Raw genomic sequence first — 23,624 nt, 5'->3', positions numbered from 1 at the left:
AGGTGGATTTGAAAATGATGAAAAATAGTGCATCGTAATTTTTGGATGGCCCCTAAATAACGATTGACATGAAATGTTAAATGAACGCGTTGAAGCTGCTGCTAGTGCATCGGTAATCGGGACAATTGTAAAAAATTAGAACTGATTTCCGACTAATTAAATCTATTTATTTTATAAACGTAATATACAATATTTGTAATATTATAAAAATGTTTGCATTTAAAAAGATTAAAATACAGTTAAAAAGAATGATATGTTAAAACGGCGTTTTCTTAACTGTTTTCGTGTAAGAAAACAATTGATTTTTCACGAAATCGTGACAGAATAATTTCATTAATTTATTTAACAAATAAATTTAGGTTTAAGATATATTACAAAAATATCTCAATTAATTAACAGAAAATGAAATATTACATTAAAAATTTTATATTAGTTTTTTATTATTGTCACAAAATTTTATTAATTTGAAAAGCAATTAAAACTTCGGTAATAGGGACATTTACTCTAATTCTTGGTTTTCCCGTATAATAAAAAGTAGCAAAGGTCAGTATTAGTTAGACACATTTATATTCTATGCACTGAAAAAAAATTTATTTTATTCAATAAATAATCGGTTACTTGTCTATTATCAAATAAATATTTACTTGAACCAAATAATTTTTATTCGAGTCAATTAAATGATATTTGTTTGAAATACAGTTTAGTTATTTCAAATAAACATTATTTGTTTCATGTAAAAATTTATTTGATAATACTGTAATAGTGAAGTTTGTTGTTATTGTCAATGTTTGTTAATAAACATAAAAAACTTTTTAACCCTCAGTGCAAATACAGTTTCTGTGTGACCTTGCTCTCAAGTTTAATCGTGAATAACTTTTACAAATTTTGAATAATTGAGGTCCTGAAACCCGCCAATAATAGTTTCAGGTTCTTACAACACGTTAAAATTTTTCCCGTTCAGAAAACTTTATGTGAGTTGGCAACTGGTATTTACTGTGAATTAGTAACAACATAATAGTAAATAATAATAGTAAATAATAATAGTAATAATAAGGAAAAAATAATTTTAATAATATTTGTCAATAAAATAGAGTGTTAAAAAGAATAGTAGAATATAATTTTTGCTAATTGATACAAAGCAAGAAAAAAAAGGAATCAACGACTATGTTGTAGAAAGGAAGAGACTGCCTCACAAGGGGAGTACATTAAGTCGCATGAAGCGGATTGGTCGTTTCTCAGTATAATAATTAAACAACATGGCTTACATTCACTTAGTTCGCCTTCATTCCACAGCGCCAGTAACTGGATTCAGTTGTAATTTATTTGCAGAAAATAAAAAGAAAATATTAACTTCAAAAAGAAATTTTCATAGAAAAAAATACACATTTGCAACTGGAAGGAAATGAGTATTTTTAAATAGAAAATTAATTTTCATTTAATTCTAACAAAAAATTACTTTAAATAATTTTCATTTTTAAGTAATTTTAATAATAATTTTCCAATAATTGCTATGGAAAAAAATAGCAGGAATAATTTAATTCTTTGTATCATTATTTTTGTTTTTCCCTCCTTTTTTTCGTATAATATTTAATCATATACATAAATGAATTGTCTCGTTCTCAATTGTTTCCGTTTATGCTTGTTCAAAATTAATAATTACTGTTTACTTGAACAATAATTATTACATAGACATTTTCGTTTATTTTCTTCTTCCGATTATTATTCTTTGACCCCTCATCATCTTATTGTTGAATTATTGCTGCAAAGCTAAAGAATTATACCGCTGGTAGTATGAAAGTAAAAATTGATTTTATACTTGAAAAAATTCCAAGAAGAGAATATAATGGTCAAGTGTCGAAGCCTTGTCTTGAAAAAAAATATCTTAATTAAGGAGTCAAGTCCAAAAATGAAACAAAGGAGTTTTTTTCTCAGAATATATCATCGGTAGGTATTCTTCTTATTCACTTGATGCGATGAGCATTATTTATGTTTTCTTTGAATAACTGCACACAAAAATATGAGAATACTAATATATATATATTTAAAATATCGTTTGATAGTTTGTTAAAAACTATTTTTTACATTATTATTGTCACCTATGTAAAAAAATTTTAATCGTCAGAATATGAATCCTTGTAGAGACTACTGAACGTAGGATTATCAAATGTTGTTGTTGCTTGTTTATACAAAGGATTATCTTGCTGAAAAAAAAGTTCTTTAATCACTAATTATTAATTATAAATTATATGAATAAATTAGGGGAGCTGGGATTTGATTGTAACAAATTTATAAAAATGACAATAATAGACAAGCAGTAAAAAATCAAACTTTGAAATTTCGTTTTTTGAACATTATTGCTCTCTTAGATAAACTATTTGCTATATGCTTACAGAATGCGAAGGGTTATAAAAGGTTAGATTGAACCAAATAATTAAAATTAAAAATTTCAAAATTTTACGAAACTGAAGTACGCAACGTTTATGATAAACGAGTTTTAAAAAAATAATTTTTTAAAATGAAAAATTCTAAAATTTTTTGCCTAAAAATATATTTTTTTAATTTGTTAATTAATGAAAACTCTAAGAAATATTTTTTAAGCAAAACATTATAAAATTTTTCATTTTAAAAAATGTTGGCTCTTACGTAAAAGCACAATTGGGGTAGAAAACCACACAAAAATTGTTTCGTTGGTATAGAATGTTTGTATTTAATACAAAATATCTTTATAATATCGCATTTTCTTTATTTTTTAATGAGGAAGAAGACAGCGTTTTTTGTTTCTCCATTGAATCAAAAATATGGTCAAAAAAGTTACAAAAACAAAAAAAAACACAAAATTTGCGAAAAATGTATAACTTTTAAAGAATTTAATTTCAAAATAGATTCCAGTGAATTTATGAAGCTAACTAGGCGTATTTGAAGGCCCAATTGGCCTTTTTTGATTTATAAATTTTTTGTTTATAAAAAAAAATTGTTTGAACACACTGAATGTTTACAAAGTAGTAGGGGATAGTAGTCAGAGTTGGCCATAGTTTTGACTTTTCTTTATAACTTCCCCTGTAGGCCGAATTTCGAGATTTCTCGCTTATCGTTCAAGAGATCTACTAAAATGCAATGTTTTTACCGAACATTGTAAAAATATTTGACCAAAAGTTTCGGAGTTTTAAGCAATTTTAAAAAAACAGTAGTCAGGGTTAAGCCACTACAGAAAATCAATGAAATATGCAGATAAATGATTAATAATGACCTACAAATGATAGAATAGCACTCAATTACACTTGGAAATGAGTAAAGGAACCACGATATTGAAATAAAAAGCCCTTATTGTGTAATTTTAAACAAGTAGAAAGTAATTTTTTAAAAAATCTAATCAATTGCCGAGCAAATTTTGCACAGGACGGTTCTGTGTACCTGGCACATTGCTTTTATGTAACCAGTCACAAAAGATTTGCATTTTTTTGTCATGAATTCTTGGGCATGAAGTTATAGTACACTTTTGTGTAATAGTACACGGAAAAAACAAACTAACTATTTTAGCACCAAACTGCTTTATCCTTTAATAGTATATAATTTCGTTTATCTCACGGAAAAAAAGGTATGGGTAAAAAGTTGTAAAGATAGAGGATAAAAGTCGTTAGGATACAGGGTAAAGGATAAATTTGTGATGGATAAAAATGTTACTAAAATATTACTAGAAAAATGGATGTCATATTTGAGTCAACTGTCTAATTTTAATAAAAATATTAGTAATTTTACACTTAACTTATTAAATCCACAAATTTTATATAAATAACTAATTGCACGTGGAAATAGTTTGCTTATAATTATTGTCTATTATTAAAAATATCTTTGACTAATATAACTGACACACTGTAAACTTGATGGTATCATTTTGGAATGCAACGTTTTGATTCGATATTAGGTATCAAATTGATCCAAATATTTGAATCATTTTCAAGAAATGATCCAGAATATGGGATCATTTTTTGATACCTGAATTGGTATCAAAGTATAACTGTCATGGCTGGCATGCTCTTATTGACAAGTTTATTAATTAATTTATTCACTGCACTGAATATTCAGATATTAAAAATACTTTTATTATGAATTTTAAGAAAGAGATAAGCGAAAACTTATAAATTGCGAGCAATTAAATAAGAAATAATGTATTTCGAAATATAATGAAATACACTAACCTTTATTTATGTTTATCACATAAGATTTAAGTTAAGTTCACAATCACAACACTTGAAAATTTTTAATTATTTTTGTGGTTCAAATAATTATCAATAGGGTAACTGCACCAGTGGTGGATCAATTAAGCCTACTAAATTTATTATTTTGACTTTAAAGGTGTATAGATTTTTTCAGATGAAAAATATAGGGTAATCTTTACAATAGTATGAATTAACAAGTCTTCAAGGACACTATCATGTAGTTTTCGACCTGCTTGTAACGTTTACACCCCCTCACACCCACATTCAACAATAAAATGACATTGCTCCAGTCGTGGATCATTTACCCCTTTACACTACACAAAAATAACTTAATGATGTAAATTTTTTTCCAAAAGTATTCTATATGGAAAGAATTGATTACTTTCTACTCGAAAATTTAAAAAAATTTAGACTAAACAATTATTTTTTAAGATTTCATGTGAAAAAGCATAAAATCAACAATTGTTGTATTGCTTTGTTTTCATAAATATTTTCAAATGATTTTATTTCATAAAACTTATCTATACACCTCCCCTAAACGATTGCAACATTTAGTTCAATTAGAAATAGCTTATTTTAACCTTTTTAACGCTGTTGATCCACCATTGGTGCCTGATCCACCATTGGTGCATTTACCCTAATTTATTTATTATAAATGAACAAAATTTAAGTAATGCACGCTTGGTAAATACTTCTAATGCGTTGTCAATTAATGCAATTAATGATTTCCTATTACACAATATCATAATCGACATATATGACATTTGTAAACAAACAGGGTTGGGAAACAAGAGCCCAAAATATGTTCGTCCAAAGCAGAGTTGGGTAGGATTGAAATTCGCTTTGAAAGAATATATTTTGGGCTCTTGTTTCCCAACCCTGTTTGTTTACAAATGTCATATATGTCGATTATGATATTGTGTAATAGGAAATTATTAATTGCATTAATTGACAACGCATTAGAAATATTTATCAAGCGTGCATTACTTAAATTTTGTTCATTTATAATAAATAAATTATTGATAATTATTTGAACCATAAAAATAATTAAAAATTTTCAAGTGTTGTGATTGTGAACTTAACTTAAATCTTATGTGATAAACATAAATAAAGGTTAGTGTATTTCATTTTATTTCGAAATACATTATTTCTTATTTAATTGCTCGCAATTTATAAGTTTTCGCTTATCTCTTTCTTAAAATTCATAATAAAAGTATTTTTAATATCTGAATATTCAGTGCAGTGAATAAATTAATTAATAAACTTGTCAATAAGAGAATGCCAGCCATGACAGTTATACTTTGATACCAATTCAGGTATCAAAAAATGATCCCATATTCTGGATCATTTCTTGAAAATGATTCAAATATTTGGATCAATTTGATACCTTATATTGAATCAAAACGTTGCATGAGTTGATCTTAATTCTTGTATCAATTTGATACACACAAGAAAACTGTGCAGCTGACGATAGTGCGTAAATAATCAGAACTGGCAAATTACAACTCAACGTCTGTATATTGTTTCACGAAAGCAGAGTTGGGTAGTAACTGAATTTTTTGTGCATATTAGGCTGTGTCAGTTCATCGAGATATTTCGAGTTCAAGATATGACGTAAGAGGTCTGGAGGAACAAGAAACATACGACACAATGTTATTCTTACGGGGAAGAAAATTTGTTTCCACTTTCATAAATTTTATTCATACTTTGAACATTGGAAAACGCTTGCTGACATCTAATAAAATTAACATGTGTGTTGATAATTAATTTTGTTATATATTTGATTCATTTGCATTGATAGATTCTCTGAATTCGTGATTAAATATAAATATTGAGGTTAGAAAAGTTTGTTTACTAATCTCATTTTACATTTTAACATTATTAAACAATATCCAGTATGCATGTTATTAAAAAAGATATAAAATATATATTTTAAGTGGGAATTACCGCAGCAGTAAAAGATTTCAAGTTAGTAAAAAAACACCCCTAACCTCAAAATTTATATTTTATCACGAATTCAGAGAATCTATAAATGCAATTGAATCAAATATATTACAAAATTAATTATCAACACACATGTTAATTTTATTAGATGTCAACAAGCGTTTTCCAATGTTCAAAGTATGAATAAAATTTATGAAAGTGGAAACAAGTTTTCTTCCCGGTAAGAATAACATTGTGTCGTATGTTTCTTGTTCCTCCAGACCTCTGACGTCATATCTTGAACTCGAAATATCTCGATGAACTGACACAGCCTAATATGCACAAAAAATTCAGTTACTACCCTACTCTGCTTTCGTGAAACAATATACGTTGAGTTGTAATTTGCCAGTTCTGATTATTTACGCACTATCGTCAGCTGTCAGTTATATTAGTCAAAGATATTTTTAATAATAGACAATAATTATAAGCAAAATATTTCCACGTGCAATTACTTATTTATATAAAATTTGTGGATTTAATAAGTTAAGTGTAAAATTACTAATATTTTTATTAAAATTAGACAGTTTACTCAAATATGACATCCATTTTTCTAGTAAATATTATAGTAACATTTTTATCCATCACAAATTTATCCTTTACCCTGTATCCTAACGACTTTTATCCTCCATCTCACTGAGGAATAGTAAGGAGACCGATCTTGCTGTAGTAGCGCTTCTGAAAATGTCAGAAAAACATGCACGATAAGTGCCAGTTTCACTGCATTCTACTCAACCACCAAAGTAGCTGAGCATGCGCATTAGCCATGTGCTGTCTCTTTCTCTCGCAAAAAGTGTGCGAGTGAGATCTGGCTGACGTATATTTCTCAAGTCTTCCATGCGTGTTGTGATGAAGGTGTTATGTTTTCTTGTTATGTTATTATTTTAATAATTATTATGTATTGTTTATTTTAAAATGTCGTGCTGTGTGCCAGGATGTAAGAAAAATCTTTTTCATGACATACATAATAAATAAATCATCTGTCAAAATTGAGATCCAATGCGCATGCTCAACTACTTTGGCCAGTTGAGTACAATGCACTGAACCTGGCACTTATCGTACATGTTTTTCTGACATTTTCAAACGCAGAAATCGGTCTCCTTACTATTCCTCCGTGCTCCATCTTTACAACTTTTTACCCACCTTTTTTTCTGTGGCTATTAAAGTATGAAATAATGCTTTTTTAGTTTAAAGTAAGTCCATACTAAATAAGTATAGTGGTTATACTCTTATAGTAATGGTGACGTACTTTAAAAGCATAAAATTGATTCCCGTCTACCTAAAATAGCAAGAGTTTCTTCCTTTTTGGTGGATAAATTCTTGCAACCTGCGTTTTGGCCACGCCTACCTCCCTTTCCAACCATCGATATTTCGATATATCGATATAGGCCAAAACGCAGGTTGCAAGAATTTATCCACCAAAAAGGAAGAAGCTCTTACTATTTTAGGTAGACTATATGTCGTACTTCGCGGGCATCAATTTTATACTTTTAAAGTACGTCACTATTACTATAAGAGTATAACCATTATAGGTACTCATTTAGTATGGACTTACTTTAAACTAAAAAAGCATTTATTTCATACTTTAATAGGTAAACGAAATTATATACTATTAAAGGATAAAGCAGTTTGGTTTTAAAATAGTTAGTTTGTTTTTTCCGTGTAATAATTTAAAAATATACAGATATTAAAAAAAATTGACTTAGGTACCTAGTAAAACTCGAACGTAAAAGTATAACAGCGATAGTTTTCTATCTCAAAAAATTTTCAATTTTAAGATAAAAAGTAATTATTTACGTAAACAATTCGCTTCATCGCCAAAATCGATTGTCAGATAACTACATCGAATTAAGATTCCGCCATGACAGTTTAGCTGACAGAGACAGGAGCGCGTAGTTTGAAATTTCTCTTGGATAGTTTTCTACCCCAGTTGTGCTTTCTAGGATTAATATTAAAATTATTTAAGTATTATTTAACATACCTGACTCCATTTTTCTAGTGTTCGCTCATTTTCAAATTTCGCGAATTCTCTCTTGTCATGTATTTCAGTTAATACTTTCCAAACTAATAGAACAAGTAAACCAAGAATTACAGTTGATATAATAACGCTCATTGCAATTCCTAAAAATAAAAAAAATACGTTTTATTATATTAAACTCACGTATTTTGCATTTAAATACAAATTAATTAATTAAATTAAGGATATATTAATGAAATTAAAAATAAAAATTGAATCTATCAGTGAAAAATTAATATAAAACTACAAATTTTTTTTTTTAATTGTTTACCCATAGCATTTACTGGTTCGGGACATTCTTTACTTTCTTGGGCAGTGATTTCATAAGCTTTTATATCTCCCCCCAAACCCTCTCGATAGGATTTGTATTTAAAGGCAAAAGTGCAATCACCATCTCCAGGAACTTTACATATTTGAGCTCCAGTTTCTTTATCAGTAGCCTCTTCTTGAATTAGTTTTACCTAAAAAACAAAATTGTTTTTCTGAAAACTAATAAAAATTTGTTAGAAACAAATTTTTTTCTAATTTTTTTATTTACATATATATAAATATCTTACGACATTAATATGATGAGGACATGATTCACATCCATTTTCAGCAACTAATGGACCCGAATTATGCACAAAGCATTCGACACAATCTTTAAATTCTTCACATAGTTTCTCCGGACAAGTCTATACAAAAATAATAACAAATTGTTTTAAAAATATATGACAATAAGTTTAGTAATTATTTTTTTGAGATAATTTTATTGTTTTAAATTAAATATACTGAAAAAAAAATATATTTCAAATTTATAACTATATCCCAAGTAGAAATATCCGTAGCTCGCCGTAATTAAACACCGGCATGGTACTGATCCAATACTGGCTGTCGGTATTAGTCAGTACACTGCCAGTACTGAAAGTCAATACCGACAGCCAGTATTGGATCAGTACCATGCCGGTGTTTAATTACGGCGAGCTACAGATATTTCTACTTGGGTTCCAATAGGTAGAAAACGATGATTTTTTATTTAAAAAAATGTATATTAATTTCTTTCGAATACTTTCCCTCAAAATTTTGGATGTAATTGTAATGTATTATTATATACCTATATAAAATATATTTATGTTTTTTTAGTTATTTTAGTACTCATATGTGCATTAAGTTATTTATCATGCATACAATAACAATAAGTTGAGAATTTTTTTCTAATAGTTTTAAAAATAAAGCAAATGTAATTTTTTCACTGTAATTTTTAAATATTATTAATAATTAAATATTAAATTTAAAAAATTTTTCACCATTCATATTTTACAGTCGTCTTTTATTAACTTATTTTTAATTATGTAATTGATCAATCATTTTTGTCTGTTTTAATATTATTTACGGTAAAAATAATTTATTAAAAATATTTAACTGAAATTGATATCCAGTTTTATTTCATTAAATCTTTGTAAAAATTGAAAAAATTTTATGAGTTTAAAAAATTTAAGAATAAATTCATTTTATTTTCGTGATCAATAGATAATACAAACTTTGAAATCAAAACTTTTGTATTAGGTGAACTACTTTAAGTCAGCACTTCAAGCCAGCGCGGCTGTGCGGTATGCGTATCTGACTTGCGTTCTAAGGGTTTAGGGTTCGATCCCCCATGCGTGCGAGATTTTTCGTTCTTAGTTTTAAGTGTTATAAGTACAATATTTGTTCATGTGTAATATCAATTATTAAATAATTATTAAATTAAGTATAAGTGGAAAGTAAAAAAAATTAAATATTATGAATTTAAAAAAATAAAAAAATTTACAACACAAATTATTTTTTGTAAAATAATTTATTAAAAATAAAATAATTTAATTAATATAAATGATCATTATTATTTTAATTATTTATTGTTAATAATATTTTATATATTCTAAATAACATTAACTATTATTGGCTTCACATTACCTGTTCGTGGTAAAAATGGGAGTAATAAGCTAATAAGGATGAAATTTGCATTGGAAAGCGTGTTTTAGCATTTTGTAAAAAAGTGAGATTTTAAGTCCGGATGAGTACTTTGCCAGTATTATGCCAGTATTATTCTAGTACTACGTTAGTACTGGTGAGCGGGACAAAATCAGTACTGGACAGCGTTACCAGCCAGGGTTGGTCCACTACTGGCCCAGTACGGCAGTCAGTACCGTTATACTTGGCAGTGTTGGGTCAGTACTATGCCAGTGGCACATTTCTACTTGGGTACAAGAATGAAATGTCATGCATTATATATTCTTAAACTAAGAAAATTTTGCTAATATGTATATTATGCAAGCGCGACTTTATTTTTAAAATAAATGCCAAAATGTATTCTTAAATTAAGAATTTAATTGTGTTTCAATATAAAAATTGATTTGTGCTTATTTTTCAGATGAGCAATTGAAATAAATAAAATTTCAAACAAACCGGGCAATCTTCGCAAAATTGTCCTGAATAACGAATATTTCCTTTTTGGTGACAATGGCATTTTCCACAAATGCAATCACCATGACCACTGCAAATTTCATTCGTATCATCCTTCGGCTTACACGTTCTATTAGTTTCTTTGCAATCGCAAGTATCACCAGTCCAACCTGGAAAGCAATTGCACGTGCCGCATTCACACTTACCTCGTCCACCGCAAACCTGATGAAGATGAATCTTGATATTAAAATAAAGCAAAAATCCACATAAAAATCTTAGGTGTTAATATTTCTTTTGCCATAAGCAAATTTACTACAGTTATTTTCCATTTGTCTTAAAATGATGATGCAAAATAAAACATGAAAAATGATATAGCAATCTTCTCACAAATATATATATATATATACATAAATAACGTTTACATTTAATTTCATATTTAAAATTAAAACGTTAATAAATTAGAAAAATAAATGAAATATGTACAAATAGTTTAAGTCAAAAAAATGGGTTACAGATTGCTTTTACAATTAAAAATAATAATTTGTACCAAACTTACCCGAACCACGAGGCAAGAATGGTAAAAAACTTGATAACTTTCAGAAGAATGTTCATAATATAATTAAATATATTTAAGATAAAATTTTTAAGTAATTTGTATTTTTGAAGAAGAAATGGAAAAATCAAATTTTTTGTACCAAACTTACCTCAATCATCATGGTAAAAAATTATTTTTAATTGTCTATCTTCTTACCAATTTAGCACTATTTCGTTTACAGGAGAAATTATCACATTCGCAATATTTTCCATAAAAAAATTCTCTCGAATTAACTCGTTTGTCACAATCACAAACTCCACATTTGCATGTTCCACGTCCACTGCAAATTTTCTCTTCTCCATTTGGACTACAATCTTCTATTATCGATTCACTATCATCATTCATATTTCCCTTACATTCGCAAAATTTTCCATAAAAACCATGATCACAATGACAAACGCCACAAATTAATGTACCATTCCCTTTGCAACTTAAACTTTCCGGTATATTATTCTGTTAAATTGGAAACAATTCTTATTTATATTATTATACAATAAAATATTTATAAATTATTTTTACACAGGATGATTTTTATGTTCCGGATCCCCTAAAAACATTTTTTTTTAATCTCATTTTTTTTCATTTTTTAAACAAAAAAACAAGTTAAGGGTATGTGGGCAAAGGACGTTTTTTGTGGTTTGAAATTTTCTATGAAATAAAAAATGATTTCGGGTTAAAATTTTGGAGAAATGATTTTGTTTGGTACAAGGAATTTTGCTGTTCTACTCATTTACCATAACTTAACGCAAAAATAATAAAAATAAAGCAATAAATGGTAAAATAATGTATTTAATCATAGTTCATTCAGTATCCACTTGCTCGAATTGGCGCTGTTTAATGGAGCAGTGACACACTGTGTATGCGCCACCATCTTTGTTTTCATTTTTGTTTAAAAATGACACTTTTTAAACATCATTTTTTAATAATTTAATTCAAAATTATGTATTTTTCGGAGAACAACGAGATTCTTTGTACCCTAATGTATCATCCCTCAAAATTTTAGACAAAAATCTTTTCTCATTTTAGAGAGAAATGTATACTACCAAAACACATTTTCCCATACTAGGTCACGTGGAAGGTTCCCACATACCCTTAAATTAAAAAAAAAATTTTAGGGGATCCGGAACTTAAAAATCACATTATATTGTATTTAATAAATAAAATATAAAACTATACCAAAAATGTATTAATTTATTAACTAATGTTATGAAATAAATCTTCAGCGACTTATTAAAAATTAAATGACATTTGTGAGTTATAAAATAATATGTCAAATTTTATACCGGATGATTATCTCTATCGCAGGGACAATCACAAATTAATTGCAACTCGACAGTGAGACTTTCGTCAAGACCTGTGGGCCTTATCTGGATATTTTGTTGCCATTCGTCTGGATTCTCAGGACAATTTAACGCCTGTTTATTGAAAAAAAATGTAATTGAATTAATAACTTTTATACTTTATTATACACTTTTAAGTTGTTTTACGTGGAATACCTTTAAAAGTATTTCAAACTCGACGACATTACCGACACGAAGACCTTCGCATTCACGACTTTCCTTCAAGTCCTTAGATTCTTCTAAACATCTCGAAAAGTACTTTACATCAATTGCTTTTGTCGCATTATCCGACATCGTCACAGAACTTACCAATTTCTAATTTTTAAATAATAATCATAAAAAACAAATTAATTATAAAATTAAAGCCATATAGAAAATTTTAAATAATTATACATTATAATAAAAAAATTAATAATAATAAAAATAACGCAATAATAATATTTTACTAAGTAATGAAAGATTTTTTATGATATTTGAAAAAGTCGTTTTTAATTATACCTCATACTCGTTACTAATTAAGGCAACAACATTTGTGGAATCGTTTTCCAAGAGACCGATTGAGGAACCAATAATACTTTTTGACAAAAGATAATAAGTAATATTTTCATCTGGCGGTACTGCAAATATGATGTTAATGTTATTTTCTTGTGCTACTTTATTTATCTGAAAATGTGATATGAAATCATTTTTTCTTTCCTAAAAAAAACTATAATGTGAAGAAATTGATAAATTATTATTATAACTTATAAAAATAAAAACATTTGTGAAATATGAAAAATTAAAACGCAATTATAACGCAAATTATAATTATTCAGCAATATTTTTTTAAAAATCTAATCCACAAGACTGCCGTGTTTTCAAATAACATTTCTCTATGAGTCAGAGTTTATTTTTATACTACAAAAAAAATTTTTTTGCCAGCAGAGTTTATTTTTTATTGTGTTCTTTGTTTAATTTTCTTTTTTTGTCAAAGTTGTTTTGTTAAGGGAATAGACCGGTGAAATTTCAACTTATCGAAATTAATGTTGTTAAGGGGTGTCAATTATTTTTCTGTCATTATTTGAGATCTAAAATTATTGTGAATTATATCAAAATTAAACAAAAAATTTTTTGACTATTTTAGAAATTTTATTTTTTGACAATATTAAAATTTTTAAAAATCCATACGATTGATTGTTCAGAATCATGAAAAAAGCCTACAATAAAATTACCGATAAAAAATAATAAAAACTGTAGAAGAAGTTAAATTTTTAATGAATAATTAATAAAATTTAAACCAAACTGTAATTGGTTTGGTTTAGGGGTAACAATTTTTGTTACAAAGTTTTTTAGAACCTGAAATCATATTTCACTATGAAAAATGAAAAAAAGTAATTTTTTACAATTTTTCAGAAATTTTATTTTTTAAAAATATAACATTTTGCAACTAGTGGGGAAAGTGGTTAATTTTAGGAGAGTGAAGTTTGCTGCTCGAGCGCAGTGAGAGTAGCAATCACTCGAGAAAAATCAACCACTTTCCCACGTGTCGCACAAGACGTTTTCTCCAACGTCTCGCGAGGAAATGCATTTTTATTAATTAGAACCAGAACAAAACTGTCAACACCATTTTTTGTACTAAGCAACACTATGGTCGTTTTCGTGAATTAGTGTGAGCACACTCAGAGTTAAAACTTTAATTACGCAGTTAGTTCAAGTCGCGCAAGATGTCGCTAGTAATAAGTTCTTTTATTTATTACATTTCTTTAAATTACAAAGAAATCTAATCCTGCGTGCAGTCAAATCAGATCGAATTTACTTTCTCCCCACCAACTTTACTTTCCCCATGCTCGGCCAAGGAATTAATAAATACTTTTCTAACCAAGAAAGTTGCACTTTCAGAGCAGGCGTTGGAGAAATTGAATTTTTTCAAAATCCATACGATTGATTGTTCAGAATCATTAAAAAAGTGTATAAAAAATCAGTAATGAAAAATAATAAAAATTGCAACAGAATTTTAAATTTTTAGTTTTTGAAAATTTCGAGTTTTATTTAAAAAATTATTAATAAATTAATTGTTTTTCAATTTCCCATAGTATATTACAGTTTTAAATATTCAATATTAACAGAAAAAAAATTGACAACCTTAAACAGCCTTAATTTCGAAAGATTGAAATTTCAGCGAATGTGCAATAACAAAAAGTAAAGATTTTTTGATGCTTTTAAAATATGTTAAAGTTGAATTAATTTGACGTAATTTTGTAAAGTTTAAACAATTTTCACCGTCTAGTTTTGAAAATATTTGCAATTAAATTAATATTGTGTCTTATGGAGTTAACCTCTCCAAACCTATGAATTTAGTTTTTTTGAACACTTTCAATAAAGATATAGTCCTAGAAATATGATTTTTTGATTTAAACCTTCAAAATACTGTAAAAAAAATTTAAATAGGGGGAGCAGATATTGGCACTGCGGTAGGCTGTCCAACGAAATTTGATAGATGACCGTGAGACGAATTTTAGTATCTGCGCATACATAAATATATACAGATATGTTCAATTCTAACCTAAAAACCTTTAATATTTCCGATTTACATACTGAATAAAATTGTGACGCGACGCAAAGAAAGGTACCTAAGAAGGCAAAAATCGATTTTCGGATTATGATTGTTTTCGATAAACTAAAGATTGCTTTTCAATTATCTGAAGTCAAAATTAATTTTTATCTAATACTTTTCTTGTAATAACGATTTAAAGATGAACAATTCGTGCTAAGAGTTGATTCTCTTTTTCCTCACGCACACATATCTACGCTCCCCTCTCACTGTAACCATGCGCCACTTGAAGTTCGGTTCGGTATTCGTGATTTAGAGAGAGATGCGCTGACTACACCGTTCTCTCTCACTACGAAAGCACGTGTACGAGGTGCATCTCTCTTTACTTGCCGAAGACGGCCGAATACACAGACGCTAACTCGAATTAGTAGTGGGAAACGAGAGAGAGTAAGAGATATCGGAAATTCTGCGCCGCGTTCTCGCTTGTTCTTTTCCCTCTCCTGTAAAATTGCCGTTTGGCTTCTTAGGTACCTTTCTTCGCGTCGCGTCACAATTAAATCACAGATAATTATAAACAATCTTATTATATTCGAAATAAAACATTTATTCCCTTTTTTGCAGTGAAAACATATTTATATTTTAATAAATTAAAAAAACTAACCTCATTTTTTGGAAAAGAAAACATCTGTTTCTTATTGTTATTTTGACTATTTTCACTTGCACATAAAGAACTGCTCCTGCAGTTCTTAACACAACAAATTCGCCCCGTTGTTCACTTTAAAAAATTTACACTATTTATTAAAAATTTCTCACTTTGATTAAAAATACTGAATATAAAAACACCGCAAAAACAAAACACAGGAAAACAAATCAACGATATAAAAATATGCATGTGTTAGTATGCGCAGATACTGAAATTCGTCTCACGGTCATGTATCAAAATTTCGTTGGACAGCCTACTGTTATCTCATTAATTTTACGATATTTATCCTAAATTCTTTGCATTTATAACTCGTAGTAACGGAAATATACTAAAAAATTAGTTTGCTTATAAAATTGTTTTAAAATATTTTTTTGTAAAAGATGGTTTGACTTCAATTTGCGGTACATTCCTTCTTAAAAGGAATAATTGATAAATTTTTTTCTGACAATATAAAAAATACTCATTATATCAATAAAAAGACATACAGTATAATAATAATATATATAAATAGAAGAATAATAATTATTAACTTTCTTGTGAAAATAAAAATTAGAGAGTTGTCTCTCTCACCTGTGCAATTGATGGATAATCTTGAAGCAAAGAGTAAGTGTAATATCCATCTTCGTCCAAGTGACAAAGCCCATCATTTGGTTCTACTATGCCTGCAAGCTGATAAATTACGGTGCATACTTTAACCATTTATACCGTGAAATATTATTAGTTGTTAAACTGTATCATTACATTATTTATGCCTAACTGGATAATTTGAAAATTGTATTACTTTGCCATCACCAGCAATATGATATTTATCATCTGTTGAAAAAACCATAAGATGTCGGGCTTTAGGCCTCCAACCAATATCTTTTGTACAGACCATTGCTTGTAACATTGCATCTAATCCACCCTCAGGTGCATCCATATTTGCAGAAATTGACGCCTGTTTCACACGTGTCTTTAAGCAATTAATTAAAATTCATTGAGCTTAAAATAATTTCAATAATACACAAAGAAAAAAAAGTTGCTAATAGTTAGCTATTCCAGCTAAAATTAATTGCTACACTGAGAAAAATAATATCGTAATAATAAGAAAATAATTTAGTTAAGCATTTTTAGTTGGCCTTACTAAAGTATGGTTGGCACAACAGAAAAGAAAGTGGCAATCAATCGAAAAATTTAGTTTGCTCTACCAAAAAATATTTTTGAAGGTTTCATGTCTACGAATTAAACAGTTTGGTTCTCCGTACTAAATCGCTGGCACGCAGAATTGCGCACGCGCTGTTCTCGAAAATGTGGCGTCGGTCGTAGGGCCTAGTCAGTCGTGGACCTCTTCCGCGTTATGCTTTTCCGATCATTTATGTCATGTGTTTTTATTGTTCGGCTGGTCTATTATCGTAGCAGTGTCATTAAAGTTTTATTAATATTTATTTTTTAAAAGTGTACTGAAAGTGTTTCTTTTATTTCGAAAGAATGGCTGACGAAGTGACAAAACGTTTGCTAAGAGAATGGGGGTTAGAATGCCTCGTGGCATTCTGTATCAACTTTTGAAAACTTGCTCCTCAATTTTATGCGATATCATTTTGAGATATTTCATGAAACGCGCGTAGTGTGTACTTACGGGAAGATAAATTATTTTTGTAATGTCTAAGCATAATGAATTTAATAAAGTTATATTATTAATCTCATCTCTCTTGAATTAAAATACCTTATTTTTTATACAAAATCGTAAAAATGACCAAATAAACTATTTTATATAAAATAAATTATTTAGTTATTTCTACAAAAAAAATTTTTTTAATCAACGAAAACAGTAAGTTGAAATAACTAAATTTTATTTACGTCAACAGAACATTTTTTTTCATTCTAATAAATGTATTTATTACGTAGACTAAATTATTTGGTTACACCTACTAAATAATTCAATTGAGCGAAATTTAACGGTTGGACAAAAAAATTTAGTACTCCCAACCAAACGGGTTAGTTGCACATATATCAAATAAAAAATTTGGTAGGGACAACCAAACTTTGATACATGATACCAAACAGTTTTCTCAGTGTATATTACATGGACAGAAATTTTATTAGCTATTATAGCTAAACTTTTCAGATATGTTTAATTCAAATTTATTTTATCATTGCTATACAGTCAAATATATTGTAAATTTGTTTGAAACATATTTTTTTTGGTTGATTTAACGTAAAGAATATATTTAATTTAAATATAAATTTTGGTTGTTTTTAAATTAGGTATATTAGGTAAATTAAAAAAATGAATAAAGTAATACCTTAAAGAGAGATATATCCTCAGTTAGAAATAATTGATTTCGATATCCATATGGGACAGTACACGAATTTGAAACCGATATAAAATTGCATGGAACAACTAATCTAAATGAAGTATTATTTAAAATTAGTTAAATATATGATGTATTCCACGCTAAAGTGTAAGTCCATCTGCAATTGCATCTCCGATATTTTTGAGATTTTTTTTTCTTTTAGTACTAATTGAGACTAGCTTCCATGAATTTTTTCAAATTATTTTAGCAAGCCGTTTTCGAGTTATGGAATTTTGAAAATTGGAGAATTTTCATGACTTTTAATTTTTGAATGCTCATAACTTCCTTAAGAATGCATCAATTTTAAAAGTCTTTTTTCAAAATGTGTGTTTTTAAACGATATTACTATCAAATTTTTGAGTTTTAATGATAAAAAGTCATTTTTCTCATTTCATACCTAAAAATTGGATTTTTATGGTGAAAACCATAAAAAAGTTCTAAAATTTATGGTTTTTTTTGTTTATTGGGTAAAATATGCAAAATTAAAAAAAAACTTTCAAACAAAAGTTATAAATCTTATTAAAATACATTTTTTTTATTTTATGTATTTTTTTAAATTTGCATATTTTACCCAATAAACGAAAAAAACCATAAATTTTGGGACTTTTATATGATTTTCACCATAAAAAACAAATTTTAGGGTATTCTCACTATGATTTTCGTAATCAGCGCATCAAAATACATAAAAGTACGTAGTATAAAAAAAAACAAAAATATTTTTAAAAATTTCAAAATTAAAAAATTTTTTAAAAATTCCGAAAGTGTAAAAATCGTTTGCCCATTATCGGACTAGGCTTAAAAGTTTCGTAATTAGAAGTAGTTTTTATCATTAAAACTAAAAAATTTGATAGTAATATCGTTTAAAAAAAATTTCGATTTTTTTGTTGAAAGATACGTTTAAAAACACCCCTTTTGGAAAAAAAGACTTTTAAAATTGATGCATTTTTAAGGAAGTTATGAGCATTCAAAAATTAAAAGTCATGAAAATTCTCCAATTTTCAAAATTCCATAACTCGAAAACGGCTTGTTAAATAAAATTAAAAAAATTCATGGAAGCTAGTCTCAATTAGTACTAAAAGAAAAAAAATCTCAAAAAAATCGGAATTGCAATTGCAGATGGACTTACACTTTGGCGTGGAATACCCTATTGAAAATCCCTGTACAAGATCTTGTACAAGAAAATGTACATGTTCAGCAGCTGAACTTGTACCTGTTCTGGTGAGAACATGTAAAAGATCTTGTACAATTTCGGCACCAGAATTTGGAACAAGTTCTTGTATTAGAACTTGTACAAGATCTTGCACAAGATCGTGAACAAAAATATATTTAATATTTGTATACAAAAAAATGTACAAGAACATGTATATTTTCTCGTACAGGTTCATTTATGTCTTCGTTTAGTGAAAATGAAAAACTTTAAAGGTTGCGCAGTAGTTTTCTTTGGACTTTACAGCTGCGCAATAATTTTTGACATGCTTAAGTAAAAGGATTTAATAATTTTAAATTATTAAAATCTCAAATTGTTTTCAAAAAAAAAATTTTTAAATGAACTTGTACAAGAACAAGTACAAGAAAATGTACATTTTCTTGTATACAAATATTAAATATATTTACTTGTACAATATCTTGTACAAGTTCTCGTACAAGAACTTGTTCCAAATTCTGGTGCCGAAATTGTACAAGATCTTTTACATGTTCTTACGAGAACAGGTACAAGTTCAGCTGCTGAACATGTACATTTTCTTGTACAAGATTTTGTACAGGGTTTTTCAATAGGGTACATCATATATACTTGAACAAAATTACTTATATTTAAAAATTAATTTATTTATATTAAGCATATGTATTTTATTATTACCTTTCGGGTTGAGTATTTGTCATTGGTAAAACAACTTTATCCACAAAACTTCCAAAGCCAAGACGAAAATTTAACGTTAATTTTTTCATTGCATCTGCCAATTGTAATCCGAGTTCGGACAATTGATCCCTTTTATTTTCCATTGAGGCTGATAGGTCCATTAAATAATAAAGATCAACTGGATAGTCTTGTGCAAGACTATATTTTAAGGTTACACGTTTCTCTTCCCCTATTTAGGAAAATTTTGTTAGTAATTATTTTAATTGTTATTATTTTTTATAATTATATTAATTACTTATGATTTTTTAAATCTTAAACATTTATTCATTATTATTGTCAGCATTATTTTTTTCATTGAAAAAAAAATGTCATTTTCTAAACGTAACCTGTTCTAAGGCGAATGCGAATTTTTTGAGGTTGTACTTGAATTGGCTCACTTCCTTTATTAGATAAAAGAGGACGGTCTTCAACTATTTTCAATTTTGAAAAATCATCCACTACCTCTGACTTTTTTGCACACCATAATTCCCCTTCTGTTTTGAATCTTTCCCTTGTTACACATCGGACTATTGGTTGAATAGTCTTTGAAAAAAAAATTTTTTCTAATTTAATCAATTTCATTTTAATTAAATCCTCTTATCAAATTGAGAATAAGTTATAGGTACAAATTTAATCTTAGCTAATTAGAATTTCATTGAAATTAATATTTTTAACTTAAAGATTAATTAAGAATTTTTAATTTAATTGTAAAATTAAAGATACAAAGTTTTTTTTATTTTTCTTTACGCTTTATATTTTAAAATTTTTTCCAGAAAAATTAAAATACATAACATAAAGTTTAAAATTAAAAAAAAAAATTACCGTCAAAGAACACCAAACACAATTTGTTGTACGTAAACAACTCGTACAGTTTTTTTGTGCAGCACAAAAACTATCATCACTCGTTTCATTGCCAAAAACAAAAATTAAATTTAGAAAAATAAATAAAAATCGTATTATCATAATTTTAATTTAACAATTTCATTTAGAAGGGAAAAAATATTTTCCAAACAGTGTTAAATTACACTTCTGAGACTGAAATGATACTGAGACATCCCGAGGAAATGAGTGTGCGATAAAACGATATTATTCACCGACCACTTTTTATTTCATTTTCAATTTATTATATCTTTCGTAAACTTTTCTCTTTTCATATAATAATACACTTGAAAGAATATTTTATTCACTTAAGAAACATGTTTTAATATATAGCAAAAAAATTTAAGATTAAAAATTTTTTTTTTAAATGAAACCATATTTTTATTTTATATAATATAAAAAACATTTTTTTTAAATAATGAAATTATTCCCTAATTTCGCGAAATACGTGTTATAGCTAATTAATTAAAATATTTACGAAATTCCAATTTTATAAAATGAAAAGAGAATAGAAAGTTTGTGGAAATGCTATGTTTAAAAAATAATTAAAAGAAAATAAAGAATTTTGATAATTTTCTAAATAAAAAGATAATTTGCTGGAAAATTAAGAATATTGGGCTAATTTACAAAAAATAAATCAATTCTGTTAATTTGTGGCAAAAAATGCCTTCAAGAAACGAAAATTTTGAAAATGAAATATAATAATCGAAAATTGAATGAAGTAGAAAGTCGTCTTAGAAAAGAAGAAATTGGAAGAAAAGTTAATATTAAAAAAAAAATTATCAAAAAAAGAGAAAATCTAATTAATTGACTTGAAAATTAAATAAAAAGTTTTGAAATTTCAATATAAAAGTATTAATGCCTGAGCAGAATAGAAACGTAACCGGAATCGTAACCACAAACGCAACCGGAATAATGAGTTGGAGAAGGACAAACAATATGTCTATTCTTCTGTAACTCATTCTTCCGGTTGCGTTTGCGATTACGATTCCGGTTATGTTTCTATTCTGCTCAGGCCTTGAATAGGAATATCGCATTGCGCAAATCGATTTTTCATGTCGATATTATCGATATACCTAAGATTGATACTTATTATATTCGATATACAAGTAAACAAAGCTCATAAAGCTTATTGCAGTTATTTCCAACTTATGAATACACTATGAGATTTAATTAATTACATCCCAGATAGCACGGAAACTTGCAGCAAGCTTACCGTGCAAGCTTGTCTGAGCTAGCGAAATGTCCCACCCAGGGCAAGCTTGCCGTGAAAGCTTGCTGTAAGCTTGCTACGTAAGGTTGCAGGAGAATTTCAACAAGCTTCTGGAAAGGTTGCTGCAAGGTTGCTGCAAGTTTCCGTGCTATCTGGGATAGTGATTATTTTGTTGGTTGTACAAGTAATACTTGTTCTGCTTCTGCAGTGTAAGTTTCGAAAATAACTGACAGAAATATGTCATGATAAATAACTTTTCTAACCTAAACTTTTCTAAGTTTAACCCCAGCTACGCCGCTGTAAAAAAAGATTGCAATTGTCGATAATAAAAATTTTTTTCTTCGACAATTGTCCAAACAGCATTATTTAACCTTAACCTTTAAAACATAGAAAAATTCACAATGCAAATCCTAACCTTACTTTTATGTTTATGTATTCGCCACCCCCACAGCACTGAAACTTTCTTAAAAATTTAGTAAATATTTACTTGCAATATTTGAAATATTTAATTAAAAATTTTAGTGAAAATTGTGTAAAGATTTAAATGTCCCGATTAAATAAATCGTCGGGTTAGTGGAAAACTATGCCATTTCAGAAAATATTTGAAAAACGCGTGAAGTAGTGCATTTTATATGAAATATTAGCTTCTATATTATTATTTTTTTTATTTTGATCTGTTCACGTATACCCTTTTTAGGTTTTTACTATGTCGGTTAGCTTCTATATTAAAATTTAATCGAAACAAAATACTGTCTGTCAGAAATAGAAATTGACGATTTAATTAATGAGAATATAGGCTATAGTTACTGTCAATAATAAAAATTTAGGTTTTAATTAGTTTAAATTAATTAGACTATTTAAATGGACGCCGATTATTATTTATGGCATTATTCAACACTTCAACCTCGATTCGGTGAAAATTTATATTCGCCAAGTGCAAGTGCTTTGTATTTAGACATTTCACAAAATGTTCGCAATTTTTCTGAGAATATTGAGAATAACCTGGAAAACCAAAACATTACTGATAAATCAATACACATTTTATTAACGTCTAATTTTTAATTCATGAAAACAAAAGTATTATCTAGTACATTTTGCAAAAAAAGTAAAACAAAAAAATATTACAAGAAATCTGACGAACTTTTGGCATTTTTAGATATTTGATTAATTTGAAAAAAGTGCTTTCATTATTAAATTTTTTAATAAGAATAGCAGAAATCCGAAAAAAAACTTCTTAGAGATGCCTATTATTTATTTCGAGTCAGTATTACCAACTTAAAATAGAAGAAAAAAAACTCTTAGCCGAAATGGCATGTTTTTCAAATATCATCCGAGATGGCATGTTTCACACACCGGCTTTCACGAATAGGCATCTTCACGCGGAATGGCATGTTTTACAAATATTTTCTGAAATGGCATAGTTTTCCACTAACCCGACGAAATGTTCAGGAAAGTTTCGCGCTAAACATTAATTTTAGTGTTGCCGCAAGACTCAAGAC

At 27.7% G+C, this 23,624-nt stretch overlaps 1 protein-coding gene across 3 annotated transcripts; it reads right to left on the bottom strand.

The window, feature by feature from the left end:
* Positions 1–472: 472 nt before the first annotated feature.
* On the bottom strand, positions 473–21,061 carry LOC127290282 (integrin beta-PS-like). 3 transcript variants are annotated; one of them, XM_051318762.1, is made up of 16 exons: positions 20,856–21,061; positions 20,381–20,576; positions 19,995–20,223; positions 18,086–18,188; positions 16,585–16,755; positions 16,374–16,472; positions 13,069–13,233; positions 12,727–12,885; positions 12,514–12,645; positions 11,387–11,683; positions 10,639–10,857; positions 8,772–8,888; positions 8,486–8,675; positions 8,179–8,318; positions 2,083–2,201; positions 473–2,003 (listed from the first exon to the last, which is right to left on the bottom strand). In XM_051318762.1, the coding sequence occupies exons 1-15, from the start codon at positions 20,994–20,996 to the stop codon at positions 2,112–2,114; spliced, it is 2,448 nt and encodes an 815-aa protein (XP_051174719.1). In that variant the 5' UTR covers positions 20,997–21,061; the 3' UTR covers positions 473–2,003; positions 2,083–2,111. The 3 variants fall into 3 exon arrangements, with proteins under 3 accessions (XP_051174719.1, XP_051174720.1, XP_051174721.1); XM_051318763.1 differs by having other exon boundaries at positions 2,097–2,201; XM_051318764.1 differs by lacking the exon at positions 20,856–21,061 and having other exon boundaries at positions 474–2,003; positions 20,290–20,411.
* Positions 21,062–23,624: the final 2,563 nt, after the last annotated feature.

This window comes from Leptopilina boulardi, unplaced genomic scaffold (assembly GCF_019393585.1).
Source record: "Leptopilina boulardi isolate dan_hultmark-lab unplaced genomic scaffold, ZJU_Lbou_2.1 LbouV2_58, whole genome shotgun sequence".
NCBI lineage: Eukaryota > Metazoa > Arthropoda > Insecta > Hymenoptera > Figitidae > Leptopilina > Leptopilina boulardi.
The sequence above is the reverse complement of the archived record's forward strand: the minus strand, read 5'-3'. Positions and strand labels throughout refer to the sequence as shown.

Coding starts and splice junctions, on each gene's coding strand:
- LOC127290282 (XM_051318762.1), bottom strand. CDS start 20,996: ATGATAATACGATTTTTATTTATTTTTCTAAATTTAATTTTTGTTTTT. Junction 16,473..16,584: donor ATATTGCTGGTGATGGCAAA/GTAATACAATTT, acceptor GTAATTTATCAG/CTTGCAGGCATAGTAGAACC. Junction 12,886..13,068: donor TAATTAGTAACGAGTATGAG/GTATAATTAAAA, acceptor TTTAAAAATTAG/AAATTGGTAAGTTCTGTGAC.